General features: G+C 44.4%; 1 protein-coding gene across 2 annotated transcripts in view; it reads left to right on the top strand.

The window, feature by feature from the left end:
- RSPH14 (radial spoke head 14 homolog) overlaps positions 1–23,379 on the top strand; it is a 267,776-nt gene that overhangs the window by 31,289 nt on the left and 213,108 nt on the right. For both annotated transcript variants that reach the window (XM_056530795.1, XM_056530801.1), the window contains exon 4: positions 11,721–11,839. In XM_056530795.1, coding sequence (XP_056386770.1) covers positions 11,721–11,839 — 119 coding nt within the window. The remainder of the gene's footprint in view (positions 1–11,720; positions 11,840–23,379) is intronic.

The following is a 23,379-nucleotide window of genomic DNA, read 5'->3' as shown; positions in this document are numbered from 1 at the left end:
TGATGCCCGAAGGTCTCTAACCCTCCTCTGTGCCACTTTCTGGGGATTCTCTTGTATAGTCTGTGGTCAGGCAAGCTGTACAAGTAGATTGCTGTTATTACTGACTAGTGTATGCCATTGTATAGCAATGGAAAGATTGGAGGCCTGAAAAATGTTTAGTAAAAATAAATAGTAAAAAATACTTTTTTTTTATGTGCAAAAACATTTTATATATTGTTCATTTTGGCAAAACATTAACCTTTCTAATATATTTCATAAGAACATTTTGTTTCCACTTTATAGAAATCATGTCTTATAAAATTATGGCTTTGTCCAAGCTGAAGCACAGGCATTGATAAGTCCAGTACGTGAGGGTGGTCACATCACATCCCAGTAAAAATGGAATGAATGAAAAGTGACATATATGCAAAAGTGCTACCAACAAGAATTAAAGATCACTAATTTTTAGTTTTAAAAGTTTGACTTTTTTTTTTTAAAAGCAATTCAATAATAATTATAAAAAAAAGCATTTATACATGGGTATCTGTTTAATCCTATTGACCCTAAGAACAAAGATAACACTAACCCTAACCTCAAGAAAAAGTAGCATAATTGTGTGTTTTCTTTCAATTTCCCCATACAAAAAATATATTTTTTTATTGCACCAACCATTTTATTGGAAAATGAAAGGTCTTATTACACAGTACAATTTGTTGTGCAAAAAACAAGCCCTCGTGTGGCTCGGTAGATTAAAAAATAAGAGTTTTGTCTCATAGAAGGAGAGGAGGAAAAACTAAAACACAAAAATTTAAATTGGCTTGGTCCTATTATATTTCTGCACAAATAACATGTATAGTACAAGAGCAAGAAACACTGGGAAAATTGTTAAATAAGGTGGGAATAAAAGGCACTAATGTGTTTGAAATTTTGGATAGTGGAAGAATAAAGAATAAGTTCTTGAAAAATATAGCTATATTTCAAGTATTACACTTGGGTGAATTTAAGAACATTTTTTGGTAGTAAAGGGAGTTACATGTTTACCCCAATATGGGACAATATGTACCGGTATTTACCAGAAGTATAAAAAAAAATCACAAATGATCAAAGATGGGGAAAAAAAGGGGATAACAAATTTAAATAAGATAAATAAGTAAGGGAGGTTGATGGGATGGGAGGATTTGGCACAGTTGTTTTCTTTGGATAAGACCGAATTTTCTGTATATTCAAATATTTAATGTAATTAAGAAAGAAGGAAAATGAGAGGTTTTTCTTTGAAGCACATGAGGTGATGGAAGCATTAATAGGGTTTCAAGGGGAGAAAAATATCCTGAGAAAGTTGTATATAGGTTAATAATAAATAGGAGAAACAGGTTGCAAACCCAGAGATGTAAAAAAAAGATGGGAAAAGGACCTAGGAGAAATGCAAGAGGAGGAGTGGAGTGAAATATGCAACAACATAAAAAGATCCTCAATTAATATGAATCATAGAATTATTCAATTTAAAATTGTACATTGATTATATTATACACCAGTTTTGTTGAATAAGATGGGTGTTAGGGAAAATAACAAGTGCCCTAAATGTCAAATGGAAAACACAGAATTTACACATATGATCTGGAGCTGTAGGAAAGTACAGCAATTTTGGAAGGAGGTATATAAAAAAACAGTATGGAATAGAGATCCAATTTCACATAAAAATGGCAGTGTTCAGTGGCGGACTGACCGGCCAGTCCGATCGGACGTCGTCCGAGGGCCCGGCTAGGTACAGGGCCCTCCGCTGCCGCCGCTACTGTGGATCCAGACACTTGTTCTGGATCCCCAGTGGACAGCGCTGCCTTCTTCTGTATTTGCGGTACACGCACATACAGGAGAAGGCATCCCCTCTGTGTAATCCGCTGCATCTGTGCATACACAGTGACGTCTGCCCCCACTGCACAGTGCAGGCGCCGATGACGTCGCTCATCGGCACCTGCACTGTGGAGGAGGAAGAACACGGGCCCTGCTGCGTTCCGGAGGAGAAGATCGCTGCGTGGGACATATACAGGTGAGTGAGCATCATCTTATTTTATTTTTTTCAACCTGGGATGGGGGAGGGGAAACTCTGCTGCTGACACCTACTGTGGGGGGCCCCTACTTACACCTACTGTGGGGGGACCCCCGCTGCCTACCTACTGTTGGGGGACCCGTTGCTTACACCTACTGTGGGGGAACTCTGCTGTCCACACCCACTGTGGGGGAACTCTGCTGTCTACACCCACTGTGGGGGAACTCTGCTGTCTACACCCACTGTGGGGGAACTGTGTTGCCTACACCTAATGTGAGGGATCTCTGCTGCCTACACCTGATTTGAGGGACTATCTATTCCTGCCTAGCTAATATGGGGACAAACTACCAAACTAAAAGGAGGGCTACCTACTATCTACATAGGGGGTTTTCATACAGGGGCAGCTATCTGGGGGATTTAGCCACAGGGGGCATAACTACCTACCTGGGAGACATTAACTACCATGGGGCATGATCTACTAGGGGCCACTACCTCCTGGGAACATTACCTACCTGTGACTTCCGTAAGCAACACCTTATTTTCTGTCCACTAACACAAAATACTCTGATAGTGCCCCTCCCGAGACTAGACTCTGGGTGGAGGGGGGTGCTGGCTACATACTCGACTAACTACCTGGCTACCTAACTTTATACCTGGATGCCTAACTACTTACCTACATATCATGCTACCAACTACATACCTGGCTACCTAACAATGTACATACCTGGCCTTCATACATGGCTGCCTAAGTACCTAGCTAGTCACCTACCTACCTATCTGGGTTTCTGATCTACCTACCTAGTTACCTATTTACCTGGCTACCTACCTGCCCTTTTACTGTGCAGTACACCAAGGAGGGCATTATAACAGTTTGTGGGCCTATAGAAGGGAAGATTGTGTAGAGGAGGGGAGGGCACTGAAAAAATGCAGAGTCTAAGATGCTTGTCCTGCAGATGAGATCGACATGGCAGTCTGATCCAGACGTAGAAGAAAAGGGAAGGACGCTGCTGATCAGAAAAAACTTATTTGTGAGTCCCTTTATGTAACTTTAATCACTTCTATGGTGTACAGATCCTGTGTACAGCTGATATCTACCGCCATATGGTCCTGTATATAATCAATTATATTGTATACAGATCTCTGTACATCTATTATCTATCGCCTTATGGTCCTGTATAAAATCACTTACATTGTATATAGATCCTGTATAGTATACTGGTCTGTGTACAGTGGTTTTATTTAGTACAGTATGGCGGTATATCCAGTTATTGTGTGGTGGTATATATTTACTCATTGTATACTGGTATTATTGGTCATGGAAAATTATTTTACCTACCTTAAAGTGTTTCTTATATATAAAATTTAGTTTATTTTGTGTGTAGGGGTGGTGGAAGGATTTTGGTGGAATATGGGCAGAAGTGTGACCACCGGCAGAGCATCGCAGGGGCCCTTGCTTTTTTTGGTTCGGGGGCCCTGAGTGTTGTCAGTCCGCCCCTGGCAGTGTTAGGTTTGAACAAGGAAGGAATGGAGTATAAAGAACATATATTAAAATTATTATGTCTAGCCAAAACTATTATACTGAGACATTGGTTTGCCCCAGAAACACCAAGGTTGGAAGAATGGGAAGGATTAGTTTGGAAAATTAAGAAATATGAGAAGATCAGAGTTATGGGAGACAAGAAACGAGGAGTAGTTCAGAGGTTATGGGAAAAATGGTAGTGTTCTCTTTGAATGAAAAAGGGCGGGGGGTGGGTAAAGGGGGGGAGGGGTTATAGGATATATATATGATGAATGTTTGTATTATGGATGTATTGTAATTTGTATTATGGATGATGACGAAGGCCCAGTGGTCTTCAACCTGCGGACCTCCAGATATTTCAAAACTGCAACTTCCAGCATGCCCAGACAGCCGATGGCTGTCCGGGCATGTTGGGAGTTGTAGCTTTGAAACATCTGGAGGTCCGCAGGTTGAAGACCACTGTGACATTGACAGGCGGTGATGATGAAGGAGAGGTGGGGGGTGTGGGATGATGACAGGGGGATGATGACAGGCGGTGATGATGAAGGGGGTATGTGGGATGATGACAGGGGGATGATGACAGGCGGTGATGATGAAGGGGGGGTGTGGGATGATGACAGGGGGGTAATGACAGGCGGTGATGATGAAGGGGTATGAAGAAGGGGGGGATGATGACAGGGTAATGATGAAGGGGGGGATGATAACAGGCGGTGATCATGAAGGGGGGATGATGACAGGGTAATGATGAAGGGGGGGATGATGACAGGCGGTGATGATGAAGGGGGTGATGATGATGAGGGTGTTTATGACGGGGGTCTGGATGATGACAGGGGGGGGTGATGTATTTCCCACCCTAGGCATATAGTCGAGTCAATAACTTTTCCTGGGTTTTTGGGGTGAAATTAGGGGCCTCGGCTTATATTCGGGTCGGCTTATACTCGAGTATATACGGTAAGCTAAAATGTATTTGTTTATGTTTTTCTAGAAGAGAAGGTAACATTTTCTCTGCGGATGTCTTTACATGCATTTGGGGCTCATAGTCTAGGGCATTGTTTTGTACATTTTACCTAAATGAGTGTAATGCGAGCAGACATGTCTGGCAGGGTCACCTGGATGTTCTGCAGAGAGAATTTAGTGAGGATCATCAGAGAATTAATGACATGTAAGCATTGTTAAAAAGAAAATGACATGTTTGGAACAACATATTGTTGGAATAAATAAGGAATCAGTCTAAAATTCCATTGTTCAATAGGTATCAGTTGAATAGGGCCGAGTAGTAACACCATACGCAATCGCTGGACAAGCATGGTGCTTTTCCAGGAAGAAACAGCTATGTTTCTCCTCATACAGCCATCTTATAGAGTATAAGTATTGAATATTGAGGTTAAGAGCCAAATATTATATATATATATATATATATATATATATATATAAATATATATATATATATATATATATATATATCTGATGAGCACAATTGAAATGACCAAATAAGGCTCTGATAGCATCTCCATGAGAAATGAGAAGAAAATGAAGTATTTCTCAAAGAAAAGGATTGCAGTAACACATGTTTTGCTATACACATGTTTATTCCCTTTGTGTGTATTGGAACTAAACCAAAATGGAGGGAAAAAAGCAAATTGGACATAATGTCACACCAAACTCCAAAAGTGGGCTGGACAAAACTATTGTCACCCTTTCAAAATTGTGGAAAAATAAGATTGTTTTGAGCATGTGATGTTCCTTTAAACTCACCTGGGCAAGTAACAGGTGTGGGCAATATAACAAGCACATCTGAAAGAAGATAAAAAGGAGAGAAGTTCCCTTTGTCTTTGCATTGTTTGTCTGTGTGTGCCACACTAAGCATGGACAACAGAAAGAGGACTTGAGAACCAAAATTGTGGGAAAATATCAACAATCTCAAGGTTACAAGTCCATCTCCAGGGATCTAGATTTGCCTTTGTCCACAGTGCGCAACATTATCAAGAAGTTTGCAACCCATGGTACTGTAGCTAATCTCCCTGGGCGTGGGCGGAAGAGAAAAATTTATGGAAGGTGTCAATGCAGGATAGTCAAGATGGTGGATAAGCAGCCCCAAACAAGTTCCAAAGATATTCAAGCTGTCCTGCAGGCTCCGGGAGCATCAGTGTCAGCAAGAACAATCCGTCTATATTTAAATGAAATGAAATGCTATAGCAGGAGACCTAGGGGGAACTCACTGCTGACACAGACTTAAAAAAGCAAGACTACATTTTGCCAAAATGAACTTGAGTAGGCCAAAATCCTTCTGGGAAAACATCTTGTGGAGAGATGAGACCAAGATAGAGCTTTTACCGTTTACCGAAAATGGGATGAGGCCTAAAAAGAAAAGAACACAGTACCTAAAGTTAAATATGGTGGAGGTTCAGTGATGTTTTGGGGTGGTTTTTCTGCCTCTGGCACTGGGTGCCTTGAATGTGTGCAAGGCATCATGAAATCTGAGGATTACCAATGGATTTTGGGTCGCACTGTACAGCCCAGTGTAAGAAAGCTGGGTTTGCGTCCAGCAGGACAATGACCCCAAACAAATGTAAAAAAAAAAAGCACCCAGAAATGGATGGCAACAAAGCGCTGGAGAGTTCTGAAGTGGCCAGCAATGAGTCCACATCTAAATCCCATTGAACACCTGAGGAGAGATCTTAAAATTGCTGTTGGGAAAAGGCGCCCTTCCAATAAGAGAGACCTGGAGCAGTTTGCAAAGGAAGAGTGGTCCAACATTCCAGCTGAGAGGTGTAAGAAGCTTATTGATGGTTATAGGAAGCGACTGATTTCAGTTAAGGGTGCCAATTAGTTTGTCCAGACCATTTTTGGAGTTTGGTCTGTCATGGTGTCCAATTTGCTTTTTTGGTTCTCAAGTCCTCAGACAGTTCTCTTTTCCTCTTTCAGTTGTCCATGATTATTGTGGCACACACAGACACAATGCAAAGACTAAGTGAACTTCTCTCCTTTTTATCTGCTTTCAGGTGTGATTTTTATATTGCCCACACCTGTTACTTGCCCCAGGTGAGTTTAAAGGAGCATCACATGCTTGAAACAATCTTAGTTTTCCACAATTTTGAAAGGGTGCCAATAATTTTGTCCAGACCATTTTTGGAGTTTGGTGTGACATTATGTCCAATTTGCTTTTTTTCCTCCCTTTTTTGGTTTAGTTCCAATACACACAAAGGGAATAATCATATGTATAGCAAAACATGTGTTACTGCAATCCTTTTCTGTGAGAAATACTTCATTTTCTTGAAAAATTTCAGGGGTGCCAACATTTATGGCCATGACTGTATATCAAGAATATTCGCCAATGTATACTTTCAATCTCTGCCAAAGTAGATACACAGAGACATATGTTGACACTGGCCACAATGTAAAAAAAAAAATGTATGCACCTTCTGGGGTATATTTTTATGTAGTGACCAACTGTATAGGATCAGGATCCCAACAGGTTTCCTGAGTGAAAAGCATTAATCGGGGGGCCATTCAGTATTTCATCACTGCTCATACAGTAGTGTTGATGGTATTGTTGATAACAGCAAGATTGAAAAATTGGTTAAAAAAAAAGGTTATGGTATATTTCTATTTACGGTAAGTTATCTCTCATTATTTTTACATAGACCAACATCTTTAGCATAGATAAGATTTATGTAATTTAATCCCTATATCAAAACAAAGGCACAGAGCTAAGTTGTAAGGTCACTTGTCTGCGGAAATGGGTGGGTAAGTGGTTAAAGGGGTACTCCGCCCCTGGCATCTTATCCCCTATCCAAAGGATAGGGGATAAGATGTTAGATCGCCGCGGTCCCGCTGCTGGGAACCCCGGGGATCGCCGCTGTGGCACCCCGCCATCATTACTGCACAGAGCGAGTTTGCTCTGTGCGTAATGACGGGCGATACAGGGCCCGGAGCAGCGTGACATCATGGCTCCACCCCTCATGACATCACAGCCCATCCCCTTAATGCAAGTCTATGGCAGGGGTCATGATGACCGCCACGCCCCCTCCCATAGACTTGTATTGACGGGGCGGGCCGTGATGCCACGAGGGGCGGAGCCGTGACGTAACGATGCTCCGGCCCCTGTATTGCCCGTCATTACGTGCAGAGCGATCTCGCTCTGTGCAGTAATGATAGCGGGGTGCTACAGGAGCGATCCCTGGGGTCCCCAGCAGCAGGACCCCGGCGATCTGACATCTTATCCCCTATCCTTTGGATAGGGGATAAGATGTCTAGGCGCGGAGTACCCCTTTAAGCAATAGGAAACAGTGGTAGATTAAAGGGGTACTCTACTGGAAACATTTTTTCTTAAATCAACTGGTGCCAGAAAGTTAAACAGATTTGTAAATTCTATTTAAAAATCTTAATCTTTCCAGTACTTATGAGCTGCTATATCCTTTTTTTTTTTTCCTTTCTGTCTGACCACAATGCTCTCTGCTGAAACATCTGTCCATTTTAGGAACTCCTCTGTCCATTTTCTCTCCAGAGCAGGAGCAAATCCCCATAGCAAACCTCTCCTGCTCTGGACAGTTCCTGACATGGACAGAGGTGTCAGCAGAGAGCACTGTGGTCAGACTGAAAATAAATTAAAAAAGAAAAGAACTTCCTGGAGAGCATACAGCAGCTGATCAGTACTGGAAGTTTCAAGATTTACAAATCTGTTTAACTTTCTGGCACCAGTTGATTTACTCCTTTAACAAGAGAACATACTCTAATCGGGTCATTGTTACTAGTGGTGTAGTACTGGGCCCTATTCTCTTTAATAATTATTAATGACCTTGTGGAAGGATTGATATATAAATAATATTTTTTGCAGATTATACTAAACTGTAAACTGTGTGGACACAAAAGAGGATTAGTACACTGTTATGAATAGCTCTAGAAGTTAGATGCTTAGGGCCCTTTGACCGATGGCTGCAAGATAAAAAGCGCCAATCTCGTTGAACGATCCTTCACGTGGCTCAGTTATCTTGTAGGCCGGGCCACATTTGCTGCATAGTTCATGCAACCCTTTTATTCCATAATTGGATATCTGATCAGCCAATGAATAAGCTTTTCTCATTTGTTTGCTGTTCTCTTGCCTTTTTACATTTCCCAAATATGGGGAATGAGTGCTCCTAGGACACCCATTTGGCTGATAATCGGCCTGTGCTAGGGCTTAAAACATTTGTTTTATATCAACTGGCTCCAGAAAGTTAAACAGATTTGTAAATTACTTATATTAAAAAAATCTTCATCCTACCAGTACTTATCAGCTGCTGAAGTTTAGTTGTTCTTTTCTGTCTTACAACAGTGCTCTCTGATGACACCTGTGTCTGTCTCAGGAACTGTCCAGAGTAGGAGAAAATCCATGTGGACAAAACCTGAGACAGACAGATAGGCATCAGCAGAGAGCACTGTTGTCAAACAGAAAAGAGCAACTCAACTTTAGCAGCTTCTTAGTACTAGTAGGATTAAGATTTTTTTTTTAAATAAGTAATTTACAATTTTTTTTTAACTTTCTGGAGCCAGTTGATATGAAAAAATATGTTTTTCTCCAGAATACCCCTATAAATGCAATGTAGCAAATAAGGGTTAAACATTGGGAAATGTAAAGTTAATTGATAATAAAGTAATCTATAATCTAAAGAAACCAGTGTCCAGCAGCTTCTGCCAAGGCAAATGAGGTCATGGGAGGCAACGAAAGGGGGAATAGATGCACATGCCATGAATGCAGTTATACCACTTTATAAATCAGAATGCATCAGAATGCATATGGAAAATTGGGTAAAGCTTTGTGCACCCAAGGAAGACAACCAAGGAAATAAACAGAATGGGGGACTATAGTACCCAGAGAGATCAGAATTAGGGTTATTTAGTTTAGGAAAAAAAGATTGCTAATGAGTGACCTAATAAGTACAGAGATATTCCCCGTGATCCATTTATAAATGGATCACAGGGAAAGAAAGCTTCCACACGTACACAGACAGTGATTCTTTACTGTAAGAGCAGTGAGACTATGGAACAATCTGATGAAGTGGTCATGGTGAACTCAATAATGGAGTTCATAAGGGGCCTGGACTTATTTTGAAGAGTAATAACAGTACAGGTTATATTCACTAGATTCTGAAGAAGATTCTTTGCTCCAGGGATTTTTTTCTCTTAGACTTGGAGTTATATTTCCCTTACTGGAGATTTTTTTTGTTTGCCTTCCTCTTGATCAGCATAGCGCAGTGTTTCCCAACCAGTGTGCCACCAGCTGTTGCAAAACTACAAGTCCCAGCATGCCCGGACAGCCAATGGCTGTCTGCTCATGCTGGGAGTTGTAGTTTTGCAACAGCTAGATGCAGATGCACACTAGTTGGGAAACAGCTAGATGCACACTGGTTGGGAAACACTGGCATAGCAGGATAATATACTGCTAACCTGCTACTTCCAAAGACAGCCATATAAATGTCACTTGTTAGATTTACAGAATATCTAACATTAGAGTGTACCTGTTCAAAAACTTTTGATATAATGTAGATAGTACCATTATATGTATATTTGTAATATACTTTGGTTAAAAAAAAGTGTATATTTTTGGGTGAAAAAATGCTGTCCCTGCAGCTATTGCCTGTGTGTCTCTATGAGGAGTCCAAATATGGGAAGTGAGGGCAGTACAAGTAGGGCTCTGTGCAGGCTCCTGGCTTGTCAATTATCCTGATGTGTTAGCCGGTAGCGTGTCATAGAGCCTCAGTGTACAGAGCCCTGCTTGTCCTCACTGCACAGAGCCATGCTTGTCCTCAGTGTACAGAGCCCTGCTTGTCCTCAGTGTACAGAGCCCTGCTTGTCCTCAGTGTACAGAGCCCTGCTTGTCCTCAGTGTACAGAGCCCTGCTTGTCCTCAGTGTACAGAGCCCTGCTTGTCCTCAGTGTACAGAGCCATGCTTGTCCTCAGTGTACAGAGCCCTGCTTGTCCTCAGTGTACAGAGCCCTGCTTGTCCTCAGTGTACAGAGCCCTGCCTGTCCTCACTGCACAGAGCCCTGCTTGTCCTCAGTGTACAGAGCCCTGCTTGTCCTCAGTGTACAGAGCCCTGCTTGTCCTCAGTGTACAGAGCCCTGCTTGTCCTCAGTGTACAGAGCCCTGCTTGTCCTCAGTGTACAGATCCCTGCTTGTCCTCAGTGTACAGAGCCCTGCTTGTCCTCAGTGTACAGAGCCCTGCTTGTCCTCAGTGTACAGAGCCCTGCTTGTCCTCAGTGTACAGAGCCCTGCTTGTCCTCACTGCACATAGCCCTGCTTGTCCTCACTGCACAGAGCCCTGCTTGTCCTCAGTGTACAGAGCCCTGCCTGTCCTCAGTGCAGAGCCCTGCTTGTCCTCAGTGTACAGAGCCCTGCTTGTCCTCAGTGTACAGAACCCTGCTTGTCCTCAGTGTACAGAGCCCTGCTTGCCCTCAGTGTACAGAGCCCTGCTTGCCCTCAGTGTACAGAGCCCTGCTTGTCCTCAGTGTACAGAGCCCTGCTTGTCCTCAGTGTACAGAGCCCTGCTTGTCCTCAGTGCACAGAGCCCTGCTTGTCCTCAGTGCACAGAGCCCTGCTTGTCCTCAGTGCACAGAGCCCTGCTTGTCCTCAGTGTACAGAGTCCTGCTTGTCCTCACTGCACAGAACCCAGCTTGTCCTCAGTGTACAGAGCCCTGCTTGTCCTCACTGCACAGAGCCCTGCTTGTCCTCAGTGTACAGAGCCCTGCTTGTCCTCAGTGCACAGAGCCCTGCTTGTCCTCAGTGCACAGAGCCCTGCTTGTCCTCAGTGTACAGAGTCCTGCTTGTCCTCACTGCACAGAACCCAGCTTGTCCTCAGTGTACAGAGCCCTGCTTGTCCTCACTGCACAGAGCCCTGCTTGTCCTCAGTGTACAGAGCCCTGCTTGTCCTCACTGCACAGAGCCCTTCTTGTCCTCACTGCACAGAGCCCTGCTTGTCCGCCGACACTTCCTGTATTTGGATTCCTCAGAGACACACCAGACAATAGCTGTAGGGACAAAAATATACACATTTGTTAACAAATGTGTATTACAAATATACATTTAATTGTATTATCTACATTATACAAAAAGTTTCTGTTGACGACAGGTACATTTTAAACTGACTAGGCACATTGGCTTGTTGGCTGCTTCCATTCCTAATGCTTAAATTTTTTTCAGAGATGGCATCTTGGGAAGTGATATAATTGTTGCCATGTCTCCCCTCCTTGAGGACCCTGTGGATATCTGTCGTAGGAATACGCACCAGTCGTATGAAATGCTATCAGAACTTCCTGTTGGTATGTACAGTATATTTTGCTAAATGGATTAGTGAATAAAAAAAAATGTTAAAATGGAAACGCAATACAAGTTATTCCATATGAAGTCTGATTTATTTGTACAGTATATTTCTAACTTAACATCTAGTAATTTGTTATAAAATTATAATTTATTATTCCTTTGCCTCAACTTTTATTCGATGTCTTTAATACGGTATGCATGGCTTTCTTATGTATAAAGCCATTGGCCATCAGCTTGTAGTAATGTAGTAAAGTCTGGTAAAGCATCATAATATCCTGGTGACATATGGCCATTGATGTGTATATGTAACCCTTTTTATTCATGCTAACATGACTGCTGGGAGCAGTACCACAAATTTGCCTCTAGGTGGCATGATTGCTTGCCAGCTGTATGCCTTTGTTGCTGGGCCTTTGGAGACCTGGCTGTTCAGTAGCTCATGACTTATCAGTAATAATATTCCATCTGTTCCCCTATGACATGGGTGACAAAGGGGCAGTGGGATAAGTGCCAGACTTAAGAGCATCATGTTCATGTGTGTGTCTTAACAGAGCTTAAAATCATATAATAGAACTATTTTCATTGTGTTGTACCATTCTTTGACTCAAACTTGCCATAACTCATATAGAACAGCAGCTATTGTGGTGTATTTATTACCAACTTATGTATAGGCATTTGATACAATAATTGTATGATAGCGAAGAGATGATATCACAACTTGCCCATCGTTTATGGCGATATTGGCCGTAACGTAATTGAAATGAATGTGTTCTAATGCAGCAACCCACATGTGACTAATGTCACACCTGCATGCAGTACACCAAAAATGCCATAATCCTCTGATATTTATGGGCCCCACCTCTGTAGAAAGGGCCCTTTCTCCTGTTTCTATCCAATCAGAATGCAGCAGCCAGAGGTAGCCATGATGTCCATAACTTCAGTAGATGTAAATGGGAATTATGGAAAAGTGTAGCTTGCAGTGCTACCCTGTTGCGGTAAATCCCATTAATGATTAATGTATGTTACTTTTAGGGATGTGCCAATACCAATACAGATATGGGTATCGGGATCAATACTAGCTATTTGCATGGGTACTTGTACTTGTGCAAATTTCCCCAATACCTAATCGGATTCCTGCCAGTGGGGGTCCTGCTGTGGTCTCCGTGCGGATTAAAAAGTGGCCGGTTTAGACAGCTGATCACGCTCTAATCTGCTAGCCGTAGGACACTTGTCCTGGATCACCTGGCCAGCGAGCGCTCCCGATATAGGCTGAAGCTTCGGGCTGCGGCCTGCATCAGAAGTGGCGCATGACCTCTGCCCTGGCGCAGGCGATGTGACTTCCTTCACGAGCAGAAGGCTAAGGATGCAGGAGGTGAGTCCCAGCAGTCTGACTCCCACTGATCAGCATATTATCCACTATCCTATGAATAGGCAGGTAATCTCCCTGTCCCACCCCCCACATACTAAAAAAATAACCCAGCTTTCCCAGTCTCTTGCAGAGACTATATGTCAGGAGACTGGAAATATTTAATTATTATTATTTATATATATAAAAGCCTTCTTCCTAATGAAAACTGAAAACACACCCTTTTTTCCATAAAAAGAAAAATGTAACAGGACATTTAAATAAAAATCAGTTATTGGTATAGGCGAGTACTTAAAGGGGTTATCCAGGGAAAAACTTTTTATATATGTCAACTGGCTCCAGAAAGCTAAACAGATTTGTAAATTACTTCGATATCGGTACTCGAAAAAAAATTGTATCAGGACATCCCTAGTTGCTTTCTAAACAGAATTTAAAAAATGTATTAGAGACTGAAGGACAGACTGGTGAATAGATACAGGACCAAACTGTGGTTTCCTTTTAAAGGACATCTGCAGCAAAAACAACTTATCCCCTATCCACAAGATAGGGGATAAGTGTCTGACTGCGAGGGGTCCAACCGCTGGGACCCCCTGCGATCTCCCAAATGGGGATCATGCATTGCCCCCCCTCCCCATACAGCTCTATAGGAGAGGCAGGCACAAACTCTGCATAGAGTCTCCTTTAAAGATACATGGAGGGGGCGTGTCGGTCGCAACGTTATGCTGCAGCTGACATGCCTCCTGCACGGGAGAGCCGTAGCAGAGATCGCGGGGAGTCTCATGCGAGAGATCGCGAGGGTCCCAGCGCTCAAACCCCCCATGATCAAACACTTACCCCCTATCCTGTGGATAGGGGATAAGTTGTTTTCGCTGCATAACACAGCTTGAAACAACCAGTGCTTAAAGGAGTAGTCCGGCATGCACTTTTCTTATTTTATCCGGTCCGGGCTGCAAAAAAAAAGAAAACAAACTTTCTCTTGCCTGCCTACACTCCCCCGGAGCTCCGGTACAGGTGTTCGGTCCCCGGGCTGTATTCTTCTTACTTCCTGTTAGCCCGGCACGTCACACGGAGCTTCAGCCTATCATCGGCCGAGGCGGGACATCGCTGCGGCCGGTGATAGGCTGAATCTCCGTGTGATGTGCTGGGCTAACAGGAAGCAAGAAGCAAACAGCCCGGCGACCGAACACCTGTACCGGAGCTCCGGGGGCGTGTAGGCGGGCAAGAGAAAGTTTGTTTTCCTTTTTTTGCAGCCCGGACGGGATAAAATAAGAAAAGTGCGCACCGGACTACTCCTTTAATAGAAATAGATTTATTAAAATGTACTGCAAAAAACAGGTATCTAAGGTTCTCGCAAGGCTCATATGTTCTTTAATATACATCAGTCAACATTATGTGTAATAAAAAGGGCAGATAACTGAACACAGCCATATACCCAAGATGTGCTTAGTTGCATTGTTCAGTTCCTTTTTTTCTCAGTAGCAATTCTCTGCTTTTTAGTTTAGCTTTTTAGTCCAGCAAGAAAAGCAGTATTTGTTGGAAATGGACTGAACATAGTTACTAGTAGGTTACATTTCTATGAGAAACCTCAATGTACCCGGTACATGTTGGTACAGTATACGATTACATACAATTCTGTCAGTATGCCCATATTTATCCCAAATATAGGCTACTTTTAGGATGTGAACGTAGCCTTAGACTGATGATGCCAGTCTAAGAATGATGCCATTTGACAATTTAATGAAACACTAGCTGAGTACCCGGCGTTGCCCGGTATTTCCTTCCTAATCCTTGTTGTGGAGGAAAATCAACAAAAGAGGAAGTTTTTGACTCCATATCCCATCCTCATATTTTGATGTCATATCCCAACCCCATATCCTGTCCTCATATCCCCTTCTCATATCCCGACCTCCTATCCCGTCCTCATATCTCAACCTCCTATCCCGTACTCATATCCCGACCTCCTATCCCATCCTCCTATCTCGACCTCATATCCCATCCTCCTATCTCGACCTCATATCCCATCCTCCTATCCCGACCTCATATCCCGACCTCCTATCCTGTCCTCATATTCTTTCCTCATATCCCGTCCTCATATCCCATCCTCATATCCTGACCTCCTATCTCAACCTCATATCCCGTCCTCATATCTCGACCTCATATATCGACCTCCTATCCTGTCCTTCTATCTAGACCTTATATCCCGACCCCATATCCCGTCCTCATATCACGACCTCATATCCGGTCCTTATGTCTCTTCCTCATATCCTGTCCTCAGGTGGGACTGATTTGTCATGAAGATATTGTAAGCTGAAAATAGAAGGGGACATGGCTTTGTGGGACTGGGCCTGATTTGCAAGCCAGACCGATGCACAAAAAGGGTAGAGAATAAAAGGGGTGGGGCTTAAACAGTGGGCGTGTCTTTGTGAGATGGGGTGTGGCTTGCAAGCTGGACTGACACATTCACCAGGAGATGCAGAGCGGAGCTTGTGGAGTAAGGTACTGGAAGTCCTATATACTTGCATGGGACTTGAAACAGAAACCCATCTTTTATATAAGGGTGTAGGTAAGGGTTAATTTAACTATCATATTTTTTATTTGACATATAAGTAATATGTGTACCAGGTATTATTGAAATATCTCCAGCCGTACAGACGTTTTGTGGGAACATACATTTCCTATTGATTTGCATGGGACTTTAAACAAAAACCCAGACTCTCACAAATGGGGGAGTTAAGGGTTAAATTAACTATCTATATTTAAGTGGACATATAAGTAACATGTGACCAAGTATTATCGAAATATCTCCAGCCGTTTAGAAGTTATGCAGTAACATATATTTCCCATAGTCTTGTATGGGACTTTAAACAAAAAACTCGACCCTGGCAAATGGGGATGAGTAAGGGTTAAATTACCTATCCTATGTTTGTTGTTAACATATAAGTTACATGTGTGCCAAGTTTCATGTTAATATCTTTAGCCGTTTGGACGTGATGCTGGAACATACATACACACATGGGGGTTTATTTACTAACGTGATCCCGACACTTTTTTGTCGGTTTTGCGCCCAAATTGTGTCGCACGTCCCTTGCGACACAATTTGCGACCAAAAAAAACAAAACCCTCCATTTTACAAGGAAAAAAAAAACCCAAAAGGGGGCGTGGCCACATGATAAAGTGGGCGTGTTTCCAACAAAAGGGGCGTGGCCCAACATATTTACTATGGTTTCTACTAGGGATCGACCGATATCGTTTTTTTAGGGCCGATACCGATAATCGGTGGAGGTTAGGGCCGATAGCCGATAACTTATACCGGAATATCGGTATAAGTTATCGGCTATTTATCCCCCCGCGACACCGCTGCAGATCATTGATTTAAAGTGGGCGCTTTAAATCAATGCAGTGCAGTGGCTTTTGCAGTGCCATAGGCCGCCGCCGCCTCCACCACCACCCTTTTCTCTCCCCCTACCTGCAGGGTGGTCCGGGCCATCCATCCTTCCTGTAGTGTCCCGGGGCGTTCCGGGTGAAGGGTGAACCGGTCCGGGCTGTCCTTCTCCGGCGGTCATCTTCTCCACTCCGGGCAGGCTCCGGCCTAGTACGCTGCATAGACGCCGCTGCGCAGCGACGCACCTGACGTCACGGCGTAGCGGCGTCTATGCAGCTACTAGGCCGGAGCCTGCCCGGAGTGGAGAAGATGACCGCCGGAGAAGGACAGCCTGGACCGGTTCACCCTCCACCCGGAACGCCCCCGGACACTACAGGAACGATGGATGGCCCGGACCACCCCCATTACGGGTAAGTTTAATTTTTTTTTATTGACTCGGAGGGTGGGGGAGGGGCCCGACCAGTATAGCGGTATGGGCAAAAATCCATACCAGTATACCGCCCAGCACTACGGTGGGGGGTGTGACGCGGTGGGTCGGGGGGGCGGTCGCGGTGTAGCGGATCAGGGGGGGGGGGGTCGCGGTGCGGGGCATTATCGGCTTAACGGCAAGGTAATTGCCGATACCGATAATGCCCAAAATCGTGTTTATCGGCCGATAATATCGGCCATACCGATAATCGGTCGATCCCTAGTTTCTACAGAAAATGTGGTGTATTTGAGCTGAGGAAAACCAGACAGATCAGAGCATGTGTAAAAAAAGCAAAATGTAGGGAAAAGTGCAAAATGTAGGGAAACCTTAGTAAATACCTTGGGAAAATACCTGTCGGAAATCAAAACCCACAAAGAAACCTACACTCCACTCTTAGTAAATATACCCCATTGAGTTTAGATATATATATATATATATTTTAAGGTGGAGTAAAAAAGGAACAGATCAGTGCAGAGTTAGGGTCTATTTACATGGCGGGATTTCCGAAGTGTCAACGGGAGTGTGGAATCCCATAGAAGTGTATTGGGCTTTCATTTCAGGCGGAAGTCCGCCGTGTGAATAGACCCTTATGAGAAATTATAAGGATAGTTATTTTATGGGAAACACCACTGACCCATCCTTTTTAAGGGTTAAAGGAGCTTTACACACTTTATTGACTTGTTAATGATTATTCAAGTTGTCATTTTTAAATGAAAAGAAATAATGATATTCTTAGCAATGGAAACCTGAAGTTTTGGACCCTAATCCCTAGGTGAATATAGCCAGTAGAGTTGGTGCGTCCACAGTGGTAATGTAAAACATCTATATGTGTAAATAAAAGATATAACAAATGTATTCTGTACTTGGATATCTGAAAAAGCACCACATACTTATCGTGATTGTAATTGCTGGCATTGTCTGCATTATTCTTAAGGTTGTCTACGTGAAGCCATTATTGCTCACATCACAATGAAAATGAGCAAAGGTAACAATAATTGCTACGAGTAATTGAGCAAAACAACCAGAGTTGATGAAATTGATCGTTCAGACATAAAGAATTGAGCAATTCAGTGTGTACGAGGTTATCCTTCTGCTCATTACCTGCTCAGTGACTGCTTACTGGTGAGGATCGATTCCCGAGAACAGACATATGAAATAAAATACATTTTAGGTATTCTAATAGGACATGTTCACAGCATGTCTATCAGTGTAAATATGCTTACTATCAAGTATTACTACAACGTGTTACAAGACATCCCATTATTTATAGAAATGATGCAGCTTTCTATTTGTCTGTCGGTCTCTCTATCTATAAAATACCATGTTTGATCAGGGATAGTTGGAGAGTTTACACTATGAGATCTGATAACAGTGTAAATAGAAAAATAGACAGTACAGAGATCTTTCTGGTGATCCACCTAGGGGCCATCCTTTACATCTAGAAGAAAGCAGGTTTTGCAATCTTTCTATATTTGAATGGGCACTGTCACTTTAAAAAACTTTTGATGTGTTGTTGAGACGTGTTAAAAAATTTGAATTGGTTGGGGTCAGAGTGTTCGGACCACGACCAATGCCTAGATCTAGCTGGGAGAAGAGCGCGCTGAGTGAGACAAACTTGCGATGTTAGTCTACGGGTCTATTCACATGGCAGAATTTCCGCACATCTGCACCATTTCCGCTTCCGCGTTCATTTGGGTGGTTTCTGGCTTGTGCAGATTTTGTGCATGCGGAAATTCAGTGTGAATGGGAGTGCGGAATCCCATAGTCTATTGGGCTTTAATTTGAGGCAGAATCCGCATGAGGAATATGTGCGAAATTCCGCATTCAGAAATTCTGCCATGTAAATAGACCCTAAGGCCGGGTTCACACTGCAGAATTTCTGCACTGAATTCTGCCTAGAAATTCTACATGAATTTATAGTCAATACACTTCAATGGAATTCCTCCAACAGAAATTCTGCTGTGTGAATGGGACAGCGGAATCCCATTGACGTGTATTGGCTCTAAATTTATGCAGAATTACTTGCGGAAATCCATCCGCAATTTCCATCATGGAAATTCCAGGGAATTGTCTCTGTCAGCTGCCCTGTCTCCAGGACGTGTCAAACTTTTTTTTAATGTGACAGGTACCCTTTAGACTTTAGTGAGACTTTGGAACTCTCTGCCGCATGATGCTGTGATGGCAGATTAGTTGAACAGAGGGCCCTGGATGTCATTCTAGAAAATCTTAATTGATTCAATTAATTTGCCATTATAATTATTCACAAATCTGATTTTTATTGGAATCGTGAATAAAATTTTAGCCCCTCTATTGTGTGAGGGGTTAATATCGGGCAAGGAGAGGAGGCGTTGGTACATGCTGCCTGCAACTGGAGACATTTGCAGCCCATAGTTTTCGGTAGGAACAGAAGATGTGTGTAGGACAGCAGGGAACCTACTCTGCATCACCACTGACACTGGGCCATGAGATTGAGTGAAAGGGCGCCAATTTTTCTTTTGCGTTACTAGAGAAAACATCTCCAGTGGCTTTGGGCGCATGGGCATAACACCAATAAATCTGAGGGGTAATGAGTTAGTGGGGGTACTATCCTTTGCTTCATCAATTCAATGCACATACAACCAACGCCGCTGGAGATAGGTCCTACAATAAAGTATGGAATTAGTAGCAGCAGCTCTGAGACAACTGAACCAGCTGCATGAAGACAAGTTCTGTGGCAGCACTTATAACCAATGCTCATTTCAGGATTCCATTGTTGTTATCGTGGCACCAGTGGTCAGACCCCAGCAATTATGCTTTTGGAACCACAGTGTTAATATACATTGATTATCAGAATTATCCCTTACAATTCTGTTGATCGTACTGATAATACATCATCGTCCAGCCCCATTCGCAACTACAACCACCTTCTTAGGTGTGATGTTATGTGCTCCGGCCGCACACGCTGGCTGTGAGCGCATGGTCCCGTTACCTGCTGCTGCTGGCGGGGCTGGGCCTCACATCGTGGGACACGCCCGCTTGCGAGCCCCAGTCAGTCACTCACCTGGTGCTTCTCCTGCCTCCGCCTCTGCCTCTCTGCTCCGGTGCGCGTCTCCCCATCCCCTAGGGCGCACGCGCCAGGGCTTTAAGTTTTAAAGGGCCAGTGCGCTCATTAGTTTAATTCACTTGTGGCTCATTGATAAATTCCTCTACCCTCCTCACTTTCCTGCCAGATATTTGTTGCCTTGAGCCTGAGAGAAAGCATTCCTGTTATTGCCTTGCTGTGTATCTGATCCTTTGCTCAGTGACCTGACCTTGCTCCTTGCCGCCTGCCTACTGACCATTTGCTACGTTCCTTACTATGCTACTGTACCGCCTGCCCTGACCTGCTGCTATCCTGACTACAAGCTGTCTTATCCCTCCTGTGCCTCGCATCTCCTCAGCTGTCTCTGTGGTTGAGCCGTGCCAGGGGTAGCGAACTGGGCGCCGCCTGCCGCAGCAGTCCATCCCACTTTGCGGCGGGCTCTGGTGAAAACCAGCGGCACCTTAGACTCCGCTCCCTGGTACGGTCCAAGTCATCTGCCACACAGGTCCAGTGGATCCACATCCACCGGGGTTCCTGTCTTCTGAAACGAGAGTGTTACATTAGGGTTTTTTGTCTTCCTTTAAATTAACACACTAGGGATATAGGTTAAACTTGAGGGACACTTTTTTTTTATAGAAACATAAAAGATTTTTGGAGATAAAGACCATATGGTCCATCTAGTCTGCCCCTTATATTATTTGCTTTTTATTTCTATCTTCGGATAGATGTGTGTTTAGCCCAGACATGTTTAAATTCAATGACTATAGATTTTTTTTACCTTTTTTGACCTGTAACTATATACACTATATTGAGCTTTATTTAAAAAGAACACTATTGTCCTTGTTTGATTAGGTTATAAAATTGTAAATTAAAGGAAACCTGTCATCACTTTTATGCTGCCTCAACCTCCCTGGAGGCTTCTCCCTGTCCCACCACCCTTGATCGATTAGTTCTTTTCCTATTTTGATACAGGGAGAGATTCATCAGTCAAGATGAGCGTGCAGGCAGAAGCCACCGGGAACCACCCTCACTGTCACGATGCCGGCTGGCAGGTAGTGGATCCTCTGTGCCAGAGAGGGATTGGCGTGGACCGTGCTAGTGGACCGGTTCTAAGCCACTACTGGTTTTCACCAGAGCCCGCCGCAAAGCGGGATGGTCTTGCTGCGGCGGTAGTGACCAGGTCGTATCCACTAGCAACGGCTCACCTCTCTGGCTGCTGAAGATAGGCGCGGTACAAGGGAGTAGGCAAAAGCAAGGTCGGACGTAGCAGAAGGTCGGGGCAGGCAGCAAGGATCGTAGTCAGGGGCAACGGCAGAAGGTCTGGAAACACAGGCAAGGAACACACAAGGAACGCTTTCACTGGCACTAAGGCAACAAGATCCGGCAAGGGAGTGCAGGGGAAGTGAGGTGATATAGGGAAGTGCACAGGTGAACACACTAATTGGGACCACTGCGCCAATCAGCGGCGCAGTGGCCCTTTAAATCGCAGAGACCCGGCGCGCGCGCGCCCTAGGGAGCGGGGCCGCGCGCGCCGGGACAGAACAGACGGAGAGCGAGTCAGGTAGGGGAGCCGGGGTGCGCATCGCGAGCGGGCGCTACCCGCATCGCGAATCGCATCCCGGCTGGCAGCGGAATCGCAGCGCCCCGGGTCAGAGGACATGACCGGAGCGCTGCCGCGGGGAGAGTGAAGCGAGCGCTCCGGGGAGGAGCGGGGACCCGGAGCGCTCGGCGTAACAGTACCCCCCCCCTTGGGTCTCCCCCTCTTCTTGGAGCCTGAGAACCTGAGGAGCAGACTTTTGTCTAGGATGTTGTCCTCAGGTTCCCAGGATCTCTCTTCAGGACCACAACCCTCCCAGTCCACTAAAAAAAAATTTTTCCCTCTGACCTTTTTGGCAGCTAAAATTTCTTTGACCGAGAAGATGTCCGAGGAGCCAGAAACAGGAGTGGGAGGAACAGATTTGGGAGAAAAACGGTTGAGGATGAGTGGTTTGAGAAGAGAGACGTGAAAGGCATTAGGGATACGAAGAGAGGGAGGAAGAAGAAGTTTATAAGAGACAGGATTAATTTGACACAAAATTTTGAAAGGACCAAGATAGCGTGGTCCCAACTTGTAGCTAGGGACACGGAAGCGGACATATTTAGCGGAGAGCCATACCTTGTCTCCAGGGGAAAAAACGGGGGGGGCTCTTCTTTTCTTATCCGCGAACTTCTTCATGCGTGATGAAGCCTGTAAGAGAGATTTTTGGGTCTCTCTCCATATGATGGAAAGGTCACGAGAAATTTCATCCACAGCGGGCAGACCAGAGGGCAAGGGAGTAGGGAGGGGGGGAAGAGGGTGACGGCCGTACACCACGAAAAATGGGGATTTGGAGGAAGACTCAGAGACCCTGAAGTTATACGAGAATTCGGCCCATGGGAGGAGATCTGCCCAGTCATCCTGGCGGGAGGAAACAAAATGTCGCAAATAATCACCCAAGATCTGGTTAATCCTTTCTACTTGTCCATTGGACTGGGGATGATATGCAGAAGAAAAATTTAATTTAATCTTGAGTTGTTTACAGAGAGCCCTCCAGAATTTAGACACGAATTGGACGCCTCTATCCGAGACAATCTGCGTAGGCAACCCGTGAAGACGAAAAATGTGTACAAAAAATTGTTTAGCCAACTGAGGCGCAGAAGGAAGACCAGGAAGAGGGATGAAATGTGCCATTTTGGAGAATCGATCAACGACCACCCAAATAACAGTGTTGCCACGGGAAGGGGGTAAATCAGTAATAAAATCCATACCAATCAGAGACCAAGGCTGTTCGGGGACAGGCAGAGGATGAAGAAAACCAGCGGGCTTCTGGCGAGGAGTCTTATCCCGGGCACAGATAGTGCAGGCTCGCACAAAGTCCACAACATCCGTCTCCAGAGTCGGCCACCAATAGAAGCGGGAGATGAGTTGCACAGATTTCTTGATACCCGCATGACCTGCGAGATGGGAGGAGTGACCCCATTTGAGGATTCCGAGGCGTTGGCGAGGAGAAACAAAGGTCTTTCCTGGAGGAGTCTGCCTGATGGAGGCAGGAGAAGTGGAGATCAGGCAGTCAGGTGGAATGATGTGTTGCGGAGAGAGTTCAACTTCTGAGGCATCCGAGGAACGAGAGAGAGCATCGGCCCTAATGTTCTTATCGGCAGGACGAAAGTGAATCTCAAAATTAAATCGGGCAAAGAACAGAGACCACCGGGCCTGGCGAGGATTCAGCCGTTGGGCAGACTGGA

The sequence above is a fragment of the Hyla sarda genome, chromosome 1 (genome assembly GCF_029499605.1).
Source record: "Hyla sarda isolate aHylSar1 chromosome 1, aHylSar1.hap1, whole genome shotgun sequence".
Classification (NCBI taxonomy): Eukaryota; Metazoa; Chordata; class Amphibia; order Anura; family Hylidae; genus Hyla; species Hyla sarda.
The sequence above is the reverse complement of the archived record's forward strand: the minus strand, read 5'-3'. Positions and strand labels throughout refer to the sequence as shown.